The sequence below is a fragment of the Rosa rugosa genome, chromosome 7 (assembly GCF_958449725.1).
Source record: "Rosa rugosa chromosome 7, drRosRugo1.1, whole genome shotgun sequence".
In the NCBI taxonomy this organism is placed as follows: Eukaryota; Viridiplantae; Streptophyta; class Magnoliopsida; order Rosales; family Rosaceae; genus Rosa; species Rosa rugosa.
The window spans coordinates 3650671-3669071 of record NC_084826.1 but is presented as its reverse complement, the minus strand read 5'-3'; the positions used below and the strand labels follow the sequence as shown (position 1 = coordinate 3669071).

Genomic DNA, 18401 nt, shown 5'->3' with positions numbered 1-18401 from the left:
GAAAGATTTGATTATAACGCTAAAGAAACTGAATTAACTCACAGATTATGTCGTCCTGAAATCTTTGGTTTATCTCTGGCTGGGAGATCGTAACTTTCTTCCTTCTTGGAGCTTCTTTCAAATTTCTTCTTTCTGTAAGAATAAAAAAGAAGAAAGAGGAGGAGAGGAAGAAGAACAATAAGAAGAAGAAGAAGAAGAAGAAGAAGAAGAAGAAGGGGTCAATACCCATTTGAGACAGAGAATTCTTGAAATTACAGAGAAAATTAGAAACAGAGAGAGTTCTGAGGAAGAAGACGAAGTGAAAAAAGCAGCGGGTGGGGTTTTTAAAATAACATGAACGACGCCGTTTTATAATAGCGGGTGGCTTTTTAAATGAACGAGACGACGACGTTTCACAATTTGAGAAATGCGTGGGTTTTTAGTGTTTTTTACACTGAGAAAAACCACGTCGTTGCGGGTGGGTTTTTAAATGAACGAGACGACGACGTTTCACAATTTGAGAAATGCTTTGAAAAACCCGCGCGTGGATGAGGATTGAAGCTTCTTACGCGTAAGCATTGTGCAGTTCCACCATGCCGTACCTTGCACCAAAATGACCAAATGAGTGTGCGTTAAACTTAAACCGTATTTATGTGATAAATGATATGAAAATAATAAAAATGTTTTTTTTTTTTTGTTTTTTTTGTTTTTTGTTGAATAAAACAATATATCTAATAAGGGTGGTTCTAGTTGGACCTCCAAATTTGCTATTTGGACCTCACATACTTAGTACACCTCTAATTTACTTTTTAGAATACTTGAAAAGCTAAGTAGACCTCCTTACTTTTACCAAAACGTCCTTGAACATGAGATATAACAATTTGTTACTCTATTTTTTTCTCTCTTCAACCATGAGAAGAAGAATGAATCAAAATCACATTATATTGCTCTCTTATGAATAAGTCTCTCCTCCACAAAAATTAATCAGAGGGTTGGTTCTCGATCTTGATATGTTGTTGGAATCTCTTTGAATTAGCTAAAAGAAAGATTTCAAGGGTTTTTGGGTTAGAAGATCGAATAATAACTATATCATAATATTCAATTAATTTAGTTTAAAAAAATTCCAAATCAGTTGTTTTGAATTTATTTTTGTATTAAATGATGAGCCATGTATAGAAATCATTATTTTTACTTAATTATTTTAGGTAAATTGTAAAACTACATAGGCAATATAAGGAAATTTTGAAAAAAAAAATTAATTAAATGTTATATTTGATTGGAGGAGGTAAGAAGAGTATTTATTTATTTATTTATTTTTTCATTTTTCTCTCTTTGTCCTTATTTGTCTTTTCATATAATTTGACAAAGTCTATTAATAATTGAAAAAAGTTGGAGGTCCAAATATCAAATTTGGAGGTCCAACTAGAATCACCCTTCTAATAAAGACATATCTAGTAAAAATAAAATTATTTGTGAATGTTGCAATGGTTCGGGTACAAAAGAATTATTGGGTAATAACGATTTGTTTGATATTGGGTTCAATTAGATCTTTACTCGCAAAACCCAACATTCCAAATTATATATCACTTTAACCTATGTTACATTTTATATCATCATACTCCTCTTTTCTTTGTTTTGTTATACATCTAAGGGAAAAGAACTTTAATACATTTAGGTAACATTAGTGGTGAAACTATAAATTTGTTAAAGTGGAGATGGGCAAGAAATCTTAACTTACGAAATACTTCTTTGAAAATTATCATCGAGCATTTCTTGCCCTTTTTAGGTATAAAAGTTCAAAAATCAAGGACAAAAATATACAATTTAACGTGAGAAAAACCATGGTTGATAATCCAATGGCAATCTGATACGTAATTTTGGCTCCACCACCACTCCAAATATTGTTTGGCTTTTGGTAACTCGGAAAGAGAACAATCATTCACCAACTACTATTTATTGATTCTCAACACTAATAACGCCTCATCATTGCCCTGTGGCAGCTCTAAATCACTGTCATTGCTGCTAAATTGCATCCATTTATGTCTCGTGTCACTGCTTACCCCCACCATCCTTAACAACATCTTGTTAATTTGATATGTTCTAACTTGATTAATAAGTCTCAGACACACCCACATATATATATTAGAGATACTAGCTCCGCACTTCAAAACAAGAAACGAAACTATAATAAATCTGGATTACTATTTCTCTGAGATGGAATACACAAGACAAGCTTGTAATGGGAATCAGGCCAAGGAGAATTTCCCATCAGATTATTGATCCAAAAACTCATAACAGAGCCAACTTTGCTACAGTACACTCTTTATGAAAAATAGATGATAGTATTCTGATGAGGATGAGGAAGCTAGTGATGGGCTTTGCCATTCCATTCCTGTTATGGTTTCTTGGTTTCTTATATTATATGTGGAAGTTGAAACTTAGAGCACGAAGATGGAGAAAAAGAAATGAGAGGAGAGAAAGAAAGCAGGCCAACCGGAAACTAATAAAGACAGCGCTGCTTGTTTTTGTGGAGATTGGATTCAATTTTTTTGTTTATAATTGGAGGCAAATTTGGAAGTTTAGATCAAAATATTGGACGTAAGGTGTAAAAAGGAATTGATAAAGTGAAAATAGCCTCACCCTACTATCAATGAAGAGTTAATTATTCATGAATGAATGGTAAAAGTTTCCGGTGAATTGTAGCCTATTGATTATAGAATAGCTAATTCACCGTAAATGTCACATGTCCAATCTTAATAGGCATCCTAAGATAGATGGGGTTGAGATTAAGAAAAAGAAAAAAAGATTAAAAAAAACAAAAAACAAAAAACAAAAAACAAAAAACAAAAAACAAAAAACAAAAAACAAAAAACAAAAAACAAAAAACAAAAAACAAAAAACAAAACAAAATGGTAAAAATTAAACACTAATTACATCCCCCCGTTGTTTCATGTATTTCTTTCTACATTTTAGACACTATTGTACCCTTAGCTACCTACCGTCTGACTGTTTATGAAGTGTTGGGTTGTAATATCCTCTAGAGAAGGTGCCATCCAATGCAAAGATTCCATCAAGTCTTCATCATCTCCGAAATTTGTTGGAGGATTTCTCATTAGGAGTTTAAGATTTTGGAGATTTGGCAATATCGGCGAGGAGCAGCTCTTTCTGAATTCTTCTGAAAAGATGAGATCACTAAAATCATACACATAAAGGATCATACCTGTGGAGCTCCCAAATGCTTGAAGAAAGTATTTCAGTTCCCCGTTGTTAAAGGTGGATAATTCTCCGCCCCACTTGTCTAATAGTATGATATAGGCCGCTCTTAAATTTGGAGCTCTGAAAGAAAACTTGGACTTCAAATGACCTCGGAAAATAAAGCTATGTAACCTTGGAGCATCGATTGTACCATTCACATCATGGCATCCTTGTACAGAAAGGTGATACAAATGTGGATCACAAATGTTCATATATTTCAAATTGAAGCATCTTTCCAAGTACATATTGTCGAGAGAAGATGTTGATGAGAAGACCGTAAGATGTTCAAGATTGTCAGCATAAAGATGAACTTGATAAGTCTCGCAATGCTTAAGTTCCAAGGATTTGAGACTTTTACTTGCAATGACAATGTCGTCCCAATCAAAACGACATGAAGTTAATGTAAGATACTCGAGCAAAGGACAGTCCCAAACCAGGGAGATGAGAGCATCGGAATCAAACTGAACATCTTTGAGGGACATAGTTTTCAAAGAAGGAAGAAGAAGGCTCTCGGGTCTTTGCTCATAATACTCCTCACCATTGTCAATGTCCATTATGATCTTAATTCTCACAGACTCCAAATTTAGAATCGTTAGAGATTTTGCATTGATAAAGCTGGTCCGGCACAAGTAGTAGTAATTTTGCACCCTACTCCCTCTAAGGCTGAGATCCAACTCTTTCACGCTTCTCTCAAATGAAAACTTCAACCACTTGTATACAATAGTGGCATCTCTAGCTGAGTATCTCGTCATCCGAAGTCTGAATTTATCCCAGGTGGTTTGTCTTTGTTTCTCTTTCTCACATAATACCAACTGGAATTTTAACATGTTGATGAACTTCCTGTGCTCATCAAAGTTGTAATCGTCATGCTTACCACCCTCGTCAAAGTCTGATATGGGGACGCCTTGCCAGTGCTTAGAAAGACAGCTCACGCAGATGGCAGCTTTAGTGGGAAGGAATTGAAACATCTGTTTGAGAACATCGTCGGGTATGTCGGGAAGTATTGTGTGGGCGCCCATGAACCAGTTTGGTTTAGTTGCTGAGAACTACTACTGAGCCATGAGCCATAAATCGATCGTATATAAAGCAATATGCCTGCTAACTAACCTAGATAGAATACAAGTAGTAGATTCCATAAAAGATCTGCAATAAGTAAGAGTAAACCTACTCCAAATCCTAGTAGTAGTAGAAAACCTAAAGTTTAGATTTGTTTAGGGATTAATATAGGGCCAAAAACAGACAAGGAATGATATCCCAAGTACAGCCTCACTAGATTTCATTCTATATTCATGTTGTATATGTAGAAATTTAGATGTTCTTTGTATGATTTACTTCCTCATAAAGCTTTGCTTCTATTTTCATCCTATGATAGGTAAAAAAGAAAAGTTACCAACCGAGAAAACAGTACAAATTTCATCATATGGCAAAAAGACAGCAGAAAAAGCAGTCACGTATCTTTAGTTGATTGGAAATATTGGCAGTGATGCCTTTTAAGCTCACAAAAGAGTTACATACAAAACCACCCAAAGGGTCCAAAGAAACCTAATCCAAAGCAAAGAAGAAAACTAACTCAGTCGAGATAAATTTTAACATCAATCCCACTATCAATGAGGGATTGAACAACTGCTCTAATCTTCCCTTCAAACTTGTCTCTGTCCCTTGGAGTATATGAAGCGGTATAGACATCCGCTTCTCTAGCCCTATCGGCTAAAATTTGGCCGATGGCTATACAGGCAGGTATATCACATCGAGACTTGAGTGCAGCTTTTATGTCTTTGGAGTTGGTACCGGCAACTGCAACCTGCTTGCATGTTACCCTGTGGGTGATCGAGGCTGACACAAACCGTTTTGAGATGAACACATCAAGTGTAAATGGCTCTAAGTATGCTATGGTCCGCTGCTTAAATGATACATGCTTCTGTGGATTTTTGGACTTCTTTTCCTTCTGATAAGTGTATGGCCGACTATTGTTATCGTCAACGAAATCCTCTACCCCAAAAAAACTTCTCGGTGCACGATGAACCTGTAAATTGCATAGACAGCAGCTGAGTTTGTTAAAAAAAATTCGCATAGGAAGAACTCCTGGACACATTCTAGTTTGAGCAGTTTACAATTTCCAATTCTGTTCATTCATGAATCAATCGTAAATCGTCGGGTTAAGATTGAGACACAATGTTGTGACAAGAAAGCATGGTTTACTGTGAAATATAAGGGATTTGAAAGTGAACCTGTGCATTGTGGAAACCACTAGTGGGCACATAGAAGCAAGGCCTAATTCTGCTTCCTCCACAGCCATAAACCCCTTTGTTCCACACCTTCCCAAACACCTGCTTCAACATCTTTCTTCCTTTAATTCTCACTCACAAACTAGAGACTATTGAGGAAAGGAATCTCATATGATCTGGAGTCTTCGTTATTGCGATCTTAATTAAGAGATTTGTATTACTATAGTTAGTCCTATAATTATAGATAGGATTAGCATCTTTGTTATATAAAACGTTGTAAACCATTCTGAATGTATCGAAGTTATTACATATTATTCACACTACCAAATCTCTTTATGGTATCAGAGCGATCGCTCTTGAGGACCTAGAAATCTACACAAACAAAATACCTCATGGCTGGTGACGAAGAACAACAAGTCATTAAACACAAGAAAGACCAGAGCTCTTCCAAGACCTCAAAACCATGGGAGAATTCCAATGATGGCCACCTGCTACTAGAGCAGTTGAATTCGATCAAACAGCCTTCAGCCAATCTTGTTGGTAACATTCCTAACTATGAGGAGCTCTCGGGTAAAGCATTTGCCCTCTCACAAGATAATAAAGATGTCACATGGATCCTTGACAGTGGAGCTAGTGACCACATAGTTTGTAATTCGGCTTTCCTCACATCTTTTCAATCTGTGCACAATCGTACAGTGAAGTTGCCCGATGGTACCACATTACATGTTTCTCACATTGGGACAGTGTCATTTTCTTCACACTTTGTCCTTCACAATGTTCTATGTGTCCCATTGTTTTACCTAAATCTCATCTCCATCAGCAAACTTGCATTTGATTCCTTTTATATCACCATATTTCTTAAACAAGTTTGTTTCTTACAGGACCTTCAATCGGGGAGGATGATTGGGACGGGAACTGAAAGTCAGGGACTCTACTGTCTCAATCTGCCAAAGAAAGGAACGTGCAATGTGGTGAACACTAAAACACATGACCTATGGCATCAAAGGCTCGGACATCCATCTAGCAAAGTGTCTTTATTATTTCCCTTTTTGCAAAATAAATCTTGCAATGCAAGTCCTTGTTCCATTTGCCCTTTAGCTAAACAAACTAGAAGACCTTTTCCGTTGAGTGTTTCTTCTAGTAATTCTTGTTTTGATTTGATTCATGTGGACATATGGGGTGGCTACCACGTCCCATCTCTTTCTGGGGCACAATATTTCTTAACCATAGTTGATGATCACTCTAGAAGCACTTGGGTTTATCTCATGCATCACAAGTCAGAAACACGAGCCCTACTCATTCACTTTGTCAATTTAGTTGAGAATCAATTTGGCAAAAGAGTAAAAATTGTTAGAAGTGACAATGGTCCAGAATTTAAATGCACACAATTTTACTCTTCCAAGGGTATTTTACATCAGACCTGTTGCATCAACACGCCCCAACAGAATGGCGTCGCTGAGCGCAAACACAGGCACTTGTTGAACATTGCTCGTGCACTTCTCTTTCAATCAAACTTGCCTAAACCATTTTGGGGGGATGCCATACTCACCGCTGCCTATCTAATAAATAGGACACCGACACCAATTTTGCAAGGTAAAACACCTTTTGAAACGTTATTTCACAAATCACCAAACTACTCTCATTTGCGTGTTTTTGGTTGTCGTTTTTTTTTGTGTCTACTCATCCACTTCGGCCCAGCAAGTTTGATCCACGCTCTACTGAGTGTATCTTCCTTGGTTACCCTCATGGTCAAAAGGGATATAAAGTCTATAGCCTGAAAGATAAGAAAATGTTAGTCTCACGAGATGTCATCTTCTTTGAAACTGAGTTTCCTTATCAATCCAAACTCTCCACATCTTCGCCTTCTGTCAGTTCTCCAACACCTCCTCAACTCTTTCCTTCTTTATCTACCTCACCTCACATTGATGACGATCAAATCTTCTCATCAAATCCCTCGGAATCAAATCTTGATTCTAATCCCACAACTTCCGCTGATATCAATCCCACAAATCACTCTGAATCAAATCTTGATTCTAATCCCACAACTCCCACTGATATTAATCCCACAAATCACTCGGAATCAAATATTGATTCTAATCCCACAACTTCCGCTGATATCAATCCCACAAATCACTCGGATTCAAATATTCTACCATCTCATTTTCCAAATACGTCACCACCAGACTTATCCGTATCCCAAGATGCAATACCTCATTCTTCATTGCCACAACCACGAAGATCATCACGGCCAACTAGAACTCCAACCACATTGCAAGACTTTCATATTGAGGCAGCCCTTCCTTCACGTACTGCACCATCATCTTCCACGAGCGAGGTTACTCATCCAGGTACCCCTCATTCTATTGCTCATGTTTTATCCTATGATAGACTCTCTCCTACACATAAAGCTTTCACTGTTAACATTACACTTGAAAAGGAACCTAGATCTTTCTCTCAGGCTGTCCTTGAACCACGATGGAGAGAAGCTATGGCAAAGAGATTCAAGCTCTTCGTTAACTGGTTTCGAAATTCCAATCGACTTTGCCAAGCTGTAAACAACAAACACGAAAAGACAGAGAGAGACAAATCACAATCCACCTTTGAGAAACCTGAATTCAGAAATGTATTTGTCTCATTAAACAAAAAGACTGAGAAATGTGAATTTATCAGAGGCATTTCATCGAACAGGTGCTACGCACTGGACGAAAGAGCAAGAAAACGTGACAATGAAGAAGAAGCCAATTTGTGAAGCAAATGGAGTTTCGGGAAACGCATATCAAACCCTAACCATCAAATCAGTTGAAACTATAGGGAGAGAAGGACCCAAAACTGAGGGGCATAGTGCAGAACCCAACTGTAAAGAGAAGGATGAGAGAGGGAGAGAAGGACCTGGAGACCCAAACTAGATAAATCTAAATTCAAGTACTATTTGTCCAAATTTCTCATCATTTAATTATTTCTAACGCATAGAGTAATTGTACTCCATCGCCAAAATTATAAAGACTTTTTCTCACCTTTCCTACCCTTGATTGGTTTTGTAAAAACCCGTGGATATGAACTAGGGCTACATCTGTGACTCTATATGTATTTCATCCCAAGTACAGCCTCGCTAGATTTCATTCTATATTCATATTGTATATGTGGCACTTTCTGGAATGCAGTAATTTAGATGTACTTCTTTGTATGATTACATAATCACCTCATCCACCTGTACTTCCTCATAGCTTCGATCTATTTTCATCCAATGAAAGATAAAAAAGAAAAGTTACCAACCGAAAAAACAGTACAAATTTCATCATGTGGGAAAAAGAGAGCACATAAAGCCTCACCTACATTTATGCCTTTAAGCTCACAGAAGACTAGAAGAATTATATACAAAACCACCCAAAGGGATTACTAGCAGAAGACTACTAGCTTACAATGACTTGAAATTCTGCTGTGATGAAACACACTTGTTGCAGCTCTAAAGAGATTAATTATCCCTGACCTTGCAAAGTTTGCTAAGGTGGCATGGAATATTGTTGATAAGTGGTGAGGATCATATTTTTATACAAAATTTGTGTATCTGCCCGTCTTGACGTTGGATTTTATGTTTGTTATTTGAGAAAAAAATACAAATGGTACCCAACTTAAGGTCCACTCCGAATTTCTATACCTAAATTTTCAAAACTATCACATTTGTATCTGGAGTTCTCAATTCTACCCAATTTTCGTACATGCCGTCTATGACAGCGTTAACTTTTGTGACAGGTGGGCATATTTTAAGGGATATTTTGGTCACTTCTGGTCTTAACTCAGTTTTTTTTTTCCTCTCTCTATTTTTTAAGCCTTGCTTCTTTTATTCTAAAAAAAAAAAAAAAAAAAACAAAAACAAAAAAACTAAGATTTTCCTCTAGTAACCCAGATTCTGACACCAAAAGAACCCACTTCAATTCCTATCGAAGATGCAAGTTGATATAGCCACAGATCCATTCATAATTCTCTCTGAGCCAGTTGGTTCACGATTAGCATAATCAACATAAATATGAAGTAATGAGTTCTCTTGGAAGCTGCTACTATAACATGAAGAACTCAAAGAGAGAACAAGAAGAACACAGAACAACAATAAAGGTCTCATTAGAGCCATTGCTTCTTTCTTTGTTTCGTAATATGATAGAGAGAGAGAGAGAGAGAGAGAGAGAGAGAGATTGATAGTAATAGTAATTCAAAAGCTGATGGGATATTGCTGGTTGATGTATGGATTCGATTGAGATTCAAGTAGCTTGGGATGAGGAGAATATGATTTGTAGACAGCGAGTCAGCGATGGAGTTCATGCTCAGAGAGAGAGAGAGAGAGGACAGAGGCAGAGAAACACAGAGGGAGAAAGAAAGGGGATCGGACTCGGGAACAGGGCTGAGTAAGTAAATGACACAAATATCCATCAAATACGCCATGTGGCATGCGGCTTAACGCCGTCATGGACGGCAGGTACGAATATTGGGTCGGGCTGGCTATTATGGGTACCATTGTGATAGTTTTGAAAATTTGGGTATAGAAATTCGTAGTGGGCCTTAGGTTGGGTATTGTTTGTATTTTTTTTCCCTTGTTATTTTGCATCATTGATTATTTTTTACGAATGAATGTGTAGGCTTCGAACGTCGTTGTGCGTTCAGTACAAGCCCCAATCACGTTGCAGCTGGTTCTCTAGCTCTTTCTGCTGGAATTCTCAAAGTGACACTACCTAAAGAGCATGGAAAAGTATGGTGTTTGATGTTGCGCTGGAACAGTTGGATGGTTTGTTCACTTGTTGCAGTTCCTTTCTCCATTTATTTCTTTCCGTTTCTTAATTTGTGAATGATCCATGAAGCATTTGTTGAAGTCACTTGCTGAGTGTTGGATTGGACTAATGTGTTCATTCTAAACAGATACCCTCTTCAACGCTGCCCTTCGTATTGTGTATTGGTCTTGGATGTTTGCTAGTGTTTACAAGTTTAATGAAGGTCTGTATACTGAAGCTTCTCCACCTAAAAGTACAAGTATCTATCAATCTAAATCTTTTCTAGAAAGTCAAGTCTGAATTAGGTGCTTCAATAGAAGCGACAATTGGTCAGTATTCTAGGCATGCTCCTTTCCTGAAGGTGAGAGAATTTGGAGTCTGTTATGTCTAATAAAAGCCAAGTAATGGTAGTGTTGAGATCAAACCACTGAGAGGGGAATTGGTTGATCAGAACTCATGACACGTTTACTTACTTGGAATGGAAAATAATCATGAATCGGAGACAAGTGGAATGGGAGAAGAAAGGAATCGATATTGATTCCGGATGATTGATTCCTAAACCCATCTCCCCCCCTCTTCGTAATCAAATTCCTGAGTATTCAGGAATTGATTCCTGATAAGAAGGTGGGACCTACATCCATTCTGATTCCTTCATGTGTTAGTAAACGCAGGAATTCTTCCTTTATGTGTTAGTAAACGCAGGAATATTTTTACCCCGTAATCATTCCTTCCCATCCCAAGTAAGTAAACATGCCCTCAATATGCATTGAAGAGGAGGAGATGCGATTTAGGTGTAAATTTGAGGTTGGTGGGTGCTATAGATGATGGGAACTGAAGCTGGATATATACAAAGTAAGCTTGAAAAATAGGAAAACGAGAAAGCTTAAGACAGTTTTATGTCATTACAGGCATTTTTTTTGGACATTGTACTGATTCAAGATCTGATAACAATGATTTTGCATGTGCATAAAAATAGATACTACTTTAACATTTTGGTAAACAGACTTGATGAGTAATAGTGCATTTTTTAGTTTACTGGAAACCACATCCAGGAATCACATGACATTTTACTGTAAATCAAGCTCAGACAGTTTACTAAATCAAGAACAATTGGAATCAAACTCAGACTTTTATTCTTTTTCTTATTTCAAATTTGGGGTTTGGAACTCAGTCTTAACTAGGAAGCTCAGCCCCACGCCCAATATCTAATAGAACGATGATCACTAGGGGGGGCATTTACCCTCAACCCTGGGAAATTTATCGCACCATAAACCAGTAACAATTAAATTACTAATAGCCATCTATATACAATTTATAGCACAAAAAATAGCCAGATTACACTTAATAGAAAAACAATCAGTCTTTCAAGACTTATTACTGCCCGAAACTCGCTAGATAATCGTCAGTCCACGGCTTCAAGTAAAGTGACTTCCCGTTATATTTGATGATACACTTCATTTGTCCATGCTTTTATTCCAGGACCCCAGACACCAACTGAGGACTGCTCATAAGGGAGTATCTACTTGAAAGGTTGTTTGGGTTATAGCCCAACCCAAAATTATCTCAATATTTTAAAAGTTATAGGTGCCACTCTTGCTAGTAAAAATATCTTTTCAAAAATGTATCTTAAAATTCTTGCAAACAGTATCGACCAAAAAAAAAAAAAATTTATACACAACTATTAATTAGCCCACCCCAATTTTGCATCATGGATCCGCTTGAGCCTCAACTTGATGAAGCCATGAAGAGGCTTTTTCTTTGGATGGAGATATATCATTTGGATATCCTCGCGATCGATATTTTTACTCTTGCTAGTAAAAATATATTTTCAAAAATATATCTTAAAATTCTTGCAAACAGTATATCGACCAAAAAAAAAAAAATCTTATACCCAACTATTAATTAGCCCACCCCAAATTTGCATCATGGATCCGCTTGAGCCTCAACTTGACGAAGCCATGAAGAGGCTTTTTCTTTGGATGGAGATATATCATTTGGATATCCTCGCGATCGATTGCAAGCTATCTGTTTCATTTCAGAGGATTAAAGCAATAGGTTAAATCTCCATATCAGAAATCACAAGGGGATTCATTAGCCAGTGAAGAAATTCTGGACTTGATTGTGCTTCATGGGGTAATCTTTAACATCAAATGTCATAAACCACTGCAAGTGGCCTAGTGGTTCTTGCCTAGTTGGGTGTGCTCCCCAACCTAGGTTCGAACCCCGAAGCTGTCAAAATGGCCAGGCACTGTGTTGCAATGCACAGTTGGAGCATTTCACATGCGCCGAAGGGGGTTTATCTTAGGCCTACGAAACCTTTGGGTTCCCCTTGACAAAGTCAAAAAAACATCAAATGTCATAAAAACGGTACGTTTTTTTTATCCTCACGGACCTCACAGTTAGCATCACAGGCTCTCTTGGCTAATTGTACTGGTTTATTAGCCGCTAAAAGACTAGAAATTTATACTTACATTATAAGAAAAGGGACTTATCCTGCAATAATAAACAACAAAATAGGTATGCAAAACCCAAAATCAAGAAAGCATTAAAAATACCGATTATTCCAAAACCAAGCTTTGAATTAGTTAGTGAAATGAAAGTTTTCATTACCATGCTAAAGAAATAACCCAACACCCAAAACCCAGAAAGCATAAAAAATAACGATTCTACCAAAATTAAGCTTTGATAATTGGAAAGAGATAATTAATTCTAATGCTAAAGAACTTGTATTTACTCACATATTTTGTCGTTTGGAAATCTATGGTTGAGAATTTGGTTTATCACGTCCTTGGTCAACAGGTTTTGGGGTTCGAACAATGAGATGCAGGCTTTTGGCCGGCAGAGATTTGGTAGGAGGATCGGAAGGTGAGCACCTGGTTGGAGTTGGACGGAGGAGCCGTACGGGGACATCGTGGAGGGGGTGGCTGGACCGATCTGGCTTGGAGGGTTTGCTGGTGGTTGGCGGAACGGGGTTGCCTTGATCTTTGGAGGCTACGCTGGGCGGACTCCGATCGGATGGGATCTGACCTCCGATCTAGTCTGGTCTGGTGACTGGTCTGGGATGGGAAACCCCAGATCGGGGGTGATGGCTGGTTCGTTCCCGATCTGGCTTTGGGGGAATGGATGGGGGAGTGGTGGTGCTGAGGTGGTGGTGAGGTGGTGGTGAAGTGTGCGGAGAGCGGTGATGTGTTTGTTCGTGGCTTCGATCGTGGTGGCGGTGGTCCGGTGGGAGAGGTGGTGCGACAGCAATGGTTTCCTGCTCGCTTGGATGGACCTCGGGCCTGTGTGACTTTAGGCCCGGACTCTGCTGTAGTGGGCCTGCTGTGGGCTGAAGATGGGGTTGGGTCTCAAGTTTTGGGCCTGGCCTTAAGTTGTAATTTCTTTTATGTTTTTACTTATTTATGTTGTTTAACTTTATTGCGCATTATGCGAGTAATAAGTCCCTACATTAGTTATGTAGGACTAGTCGGGCTATATGCCGGTATATGCACTCAGAGTGCCTTGTCTGCTCTAGGTAGGCAGGGAGTTCTTTGCTTTGTCAAGTGGTCGCTACCGCCTAGTGGCGGGGTGAAGCTAAGGGTCGTCGGATTCATTCTCTGGCGGCAACATAGTAGGAAAGCTGTGTTTATGGTAATTATGCTATGTTGTAATCGGTTTACATATCGAGTTATTTTTCCCTTATGTCACCGCTTTGTCAAAGCAAATGGAGTAGCCAGTAGAACACTCTTTGCTAGTTGGTGCTTGTTAGAATACATGTCTTCTGAAGAGATTCCTGATATTATTTTGGGACATACTCTAGATGCTTTTTATAATTAGGAGTTTAGGCTTGATGTCCCCCCTTGTATTCGACAGTTTCATTAATCAAGGCTTGAGGGCAGCCGCACCTGCCCTTTATTCAAAAATAATTAATTAGCTATGTATTTAGTTTTCCTTACATATTTGGATTTTAGAAAATTAGTATACTTATTAGTCATTTTGCACTCGAATAATATAACTTTTTAATAATTCAAATATTTATAGGATGAACTATAAAAAAAATTGTAGGGTGCGCAATAGCTGCATTCTTAGGATTATATATCTCTATGGGGTAGAAATTGGGGTGAAATTTTTTGCAGTGGGTCGGGTACAAAATAGAGTTGTTGGGTAATAACGATTTGTTTGATATTGGGTGCAAAACCCAACATTCCACATTATATATCACTTTAACCTATGTTACATTTTAGATCATTCATACATTCATACTCCTCTTTTCTTTGTTTTGTCTTTATATATTTTATCTAAAGAAAACTGTTATTATCAAAAAAGAGTTAATTATTTATGAATAAATGGTAAAAATTTCTTGTAAATCATAACCTATTGATTATAGAATAATTGACCCACCGTGAATGTCACGTGTTCAATCTCATAGACATCCTAAGATCGATGGGTTTGAGATTAAGAAAAACCAAAAAAAGATATTAAAAAAAAAGAAAAGAAAAGAAAAACTGGTAGAAGTTAAACCCTAATTACGTCCACCAGTACGTTGTTTCATGTATTTAGAAAGAAATTTTAGACACTATTGTACCCCCACCCTGCGTTTAGTAATATCCTCTAGAGAAGGTGCCATCCAATGCAAAGATTCCATCAAGTCTTCATCATCTCTCAAATTTGCTGGAGGACTTCTCATTAGGAGTTTAAGATTTCGGAGATTTGGCAATATCGGCGACGAGCTGCTCTTTCTGAAATCTTCTGAAAAGATGAGATCCCTAAAATCATACACAGAGAGGGTCATATATGTGGAGCTCCCAAATGCTTGAAGAAAGTATTTCAGTTCCCAGTTGTTGAAGGTGGATAATTCTCCGTCCCACTTCTCTAATAGTATGATATAGGCCACTCTTAAATTTGGAGCTCCGAAAGAAAAGTTGGACTTCAAATGACCACCGTATCTAAAGCTAAATAGCCTTGGAGCATCGATTGTACCATTCACATCATGGCATCCTCGTATACAAAGGTGATACAAATGGGGATCACAAATGTTCATATATTCCAAATTGAAGCATCCTTCCAAGAACATATTGTCGAGAGAAGATGTTGATGAGAAGACGGTAAGATGTTCAAGATTGTGAGCATAAAGGTAAATTTGATAGGTCTCGCAATGCTTAATTAAGTTCCAAGGATTTGAGACTTTTACTTTCAATGACAATGTCGTCCCAATCAAAACGACATGAAGTTAATGTAAGATACTCGAGCATAGGGCAATCCCGAACTAGGGATCTGAGAGCATAGGAATCAAACTGAACAGCTTTGAGGGACATAGTTTTCAAAGAAGGAAGAAGAAGGCTCTCGGGTCTTTGCTCATAATACTCGGCACCTTTGTCAATGTCCATTATGTTCTTAATTCTCACAGACTCCAAATTTAGAGTAGTTAGAGATTTTGCATTGATAAAGCTCGTCCGGCACAAGTAGTAGTCATTTTGCACCCTACTCCCTCTAAGGCTGAGATCCAACTCTTTCACGCTTCTCTCAGACGAAAACTTCAACCACTTGTATACAATAGCGGCATCTGTAGATGAGTATCTCGTCATTCGAAGTCTGAATTTATCCCAGGTGGTTTGTCTTTGTTTCTCTTTCTCACATAATACCATCTGGAATTTTAACATGTTGATGAACTTCCTGTGTTCATCAAAGTTATGATCGTCATGCTCACCACCCTCGTCAAAGTCTGATATGGGGACGCCTTGCCATTGCTTAGAAAGACAGCTCACGCAGATGGCAGCTTTAGTAGGAAGGAATTGAAACATCTGTTTGAGAACATCGTCGGGTATGTCGGGAAGTATTGTGTGGGCGTCCATGAACCAGTTTGCTTTAGTTGCTGAGAACTACTACTGAGCCATGAGCCCCAAGTCGATCGTATATAAAGCAATATGCATGCTAACTAGCCTAGATAGAATACAAGTAGGAGTAGGAAACCTTAGATTCCATATAAGATCCGGTAGGTCTGCAATAAGTATGAGTAAACCTACTCCAAATCCTAGTAGTAGTAGAAAACCTAAAGTTTAGATTTGTTTAGGGATTAATATAGGGCCAAAAACAGACAAGGAATGATATCCCAAGTACAGCCTCACTAGATTTCATTCTATATTCATGTTGTATATGTAGAAATTTAGATGTTCTTTGTATGATTTACTTCCTCATAAAGCTTTGCTTCTATTTTCATCCTATGATAGGTAAAAAAGAAAAGTTACCAACCGAGTTATTTCATCATATGGCAAAAAGACAGCAGAAAAAGCAGTCACGTATCTTTAGTTGATTGGAAATATTGGCAGTGATGCCTTTTAAGCTCACAAAAGAGTTGCATACAAAACCACCCAAAGGGTCCAAAGAAACCTAATCCAAAGCAAAGAAGAAAACTAACTCAGTCGAGATAAATTTTAACATCAATTCCACTATCAATGAGGGATTGAACAACTGCTCTAATCTTCCCTTCAAACTTGTCTCTGTCCCTTGGAGTATATGAAGCGGTATAGACATCCGCTTCTCTGGCCCTATCGGCTAGAATTTGGCCGATGGCTATACAGGCAGGTATATCACATCGAGACTTGAGTGCAGCTTTTATGTCTTTGGAGTTGGTACCGGCAACTGCAACCTGCTTGCATGTTACCCTGTGGGTGATTGAGGCTGACACAAACCGTTTTGAGATGAACACATCAAGTGTAAATGGCTCTAAGTAGGCTATGGTCCGCTGCTTGAATGATACATGCTTCTGTGGATTTTTGGACTTCTTTTCCTTCTGATAAGTGTATGGCCGACTATTGTTATCGTCAACAAAATCCTCTACCCCAAAAAAACTTCTCGGTGCACGATGAACCTGTAAATTGCATAGACAGGCGGCTGAGTTTGTTAAAAAAATTCTCATAGGAAGAACTCCTGGACACATTCTAGTTTGAGCAGTTACCAATTTCCAATTCTGTTCATTCATGAATCAATCGTAAATCGTCGGGTTAAGATTGAGATACAATGTTGTGACATGGTTTACTGTGAAAATATAAGGGAATTGAAAGTGAACCTGTGCATTGTGGAAAGCACTAGTGGGCACATAGAAGCAAGGCCTAATTCTGCTTCCTCCATAGCCATAAACCCCTTTGTTCCACACCTGCTTCAACATCTTTCTTTCTTTCCTTGTCACTCACAAACCAGAGAGTAACTGGTTTCGAATTCCAATCGACTTTGCCAGGCTGTAAACAACAAACACGAAAAGACAAAAGAGAGAGAAAAATCACAATCCACATTTGAGAAACCTGAATTCAGAAATGTGAATTTATCAGAGGCATTTCATCGAACAGGTGGTGCGCGCACTGGACGAAAGAGCAAGAAAACGTGACAGAGAAGAAGCTTTGATTCCCATTTTGGGAAACGCATATCAAACCCTAAACCATCAAAACAGTTGAAGGTATAGGAGGAATCATGAGCCAAATTGAAATGCACAGCTGAGAGGTGCAGAACCCACCAACTGTAAAGAGAAGGGATGAGAGAGGGACCTGGAGAGATGAGAAGCAGCGAGGAGTCTCCTTCCGGCGTGAGGAGAGGAACGGCGTCGTTTTTGGAGGAGATTTTCTGCGGGAGAATAATCACCGGAGCATCAGACTATAGTGCCGTGGCCAGAAGAAAAAGGGGGGACTTCAAACTCAGAACAGGCGCTTCGCATTATTATTTTAAGACGATTCTATTATATGTATATATTTACTGTAGATGATTAAGTTTACAGGACGGGCATTTGGTCTAGTGGTATGATTCTCGCTTTGGGTGCGAGAGGTCCCGAGTTCGATTCTCGGAATGCCCCTCTTTTTTTTAATTCTCTTTATTGTTTTATATATGCTTCTGTGTTTTTTTTACCTTCACCTTAGGTTTAACCTTCGTTGTTTTATATGCACTCGCTACAGTGCATGATTGGTTGGAGCAACTATCTAACACACCAGTTCTCTCAAAATCAGTCGTCGAGCGCCATTATCAAACCAGTTCTCTCTACTTTTTGACTCATTGACAAGAATACAACAAGCATCGAAGATGAGCTTAGAGCGAAGTTCAAGTCATAGTACCTACTCAAATCTTGTTTAAGAAAATGATCTCAAGCAAACTAGTTTATAGTGGCGCAAAGCACAGTATAATGGCTCGCCCTGAGTACTTCTATCCCCACTGTACCTGCTCA

General features: G+C 38.3%; 4 protein-coding genes and 1 non-coding gene across 5 annotated transcripts; 1 reads left to right on the top strand and 4 right to left on the bottom strand.

Moving 5' to 3' along the window:
- Positions 1–2966: 2966 nt before the first annotated feature.
- LOC133722672 (putative F-box/FBD/LRR-repeat protein At4g00315) lies at positions 2967–4253 on the bottom strand. Its single transcript, XM_062149543.1, has one exon. The coding sequence runs from the start codon at positions 4251–4253 to the stop codon at positions 2967–2969; it is 1287 nt and encodes a 428-aa protein (XP_062005527.1).
- Positions 4254–4667: 414 nt separating this feature from the next.
- Positions 4668–5603, bottom strand: LOC133723765 (uncharacterized). The gene is made up of 2 exons (XM_062150632.1): positions 5463–5603; positions 4668–5257 (listed from the first exon to the last, which is right to left on the bottom strand). The coding sequence occupies exons 1-2, from the start codon at positions 5571–5573 to the stop codon at positions 4805–4807; spliced, it is 564 nt and encodes a 187-aa protein (XP_062006616.1). The 5' UTR covers positions 5574–5603; the 3' UTR covers positions 4668–4804.
- A 9751-nt stretch (positions 5604–15354) lies between these two features.
- On the bottom strand, positions 15355–16047 carry LOC133721007 (putative F-box/FBD/LRR-repeat protein At3g59240). Its single transcript, XM_062147506.1, has one exon. The coding sequence runs from the start codon at positions 16045–16047 to the stop codon at positions 15355–15357; it is 693 nt and encodes a 230-aa protein (XP_062003490.1).
- Positions 16048–16461: 414 nt separating this feature from the next.
- LOC133722016 (uncharacterized) lies at positions 16462–17909 on the bottom strand. Its single transcript, XM_062148802.1, has 3 exons — positions 17734–17909; positions 17262–17430; positions 16462–17063 (listed from the first exon to the last, which is right to left on the bottom strand). The coding sequence occupies exons 2-3, from the start codon at positions 17358–17360 to the stop codon at positions 16611–16613; spliced, it is 552 nt and encodes a 183-aa protein (XP_062004786.1). The 5' UTR covers positions 17361–17430; positions 17734–17909; the 3' UTR covers positions 16462–16610.
- Positions 17910–17963: 54 nt separating this feature from the next.
- TRNAP-UGG (transfer RNA proline (anticodon UGG)) lies at positions 17964–18035 on the top strand. Its single transcript has one exon. It is a non-coding gene; the product is annotated as a tRNA-Pro (tRNA).
- Positions 18036–18401: the final 366 nt, after the last annotated feature.

What these genes read in the sequence shown, in the direction of transcription:
- LOC133722016 (XM_062148802.1), bottom strand. Translation starts at nt 17,360, where the DNA reads ATGTTGAAGCAGGTGTGGAACAAAGGGGTTTATGGCTATGGAGGAAGC. An exon ending in GTGCTTTCCACAATGCACAG is followed by an intron (nt 17,064 to 17,261) that starts GTTCACTTTCAA and finishes TGCAATTTACAG; the next exon opens with GTTCATCGTGCACCGAGAAG.
- LOC133721007 (XM_062147506.1), bottom strand. Translation starts at nt 16,047, where the DNA reads ATGGACGCCCACACAATACTTCCCGACATACCCGACGATGTTCTCAAA.
- LOC133723765 (XM_062150632.1), bottom strand. Translation starts at nt 5,573, where the DNA reads ATGTTGAAGCAGGTGTTTGGGAAGGTGTGGAACAAAGGGGTTTATGGC. An exon ending in GTGGTTTCCACAATGCACAG is followed by an intron (nt 5,258 to 5,462) that starts GTTCACTTTCAA and finishes TGCAATTTACAG; the next exon opens with GTTCATCGTGCACCGAGAAG.
- LOC133722672 (XM_062149543.1), bottom strand. Translation starts at nt 4,253, where the DNA reads ATGGGCGCCCACACAATACTTCCCGACATACCCGACGATGTTCTCAAA.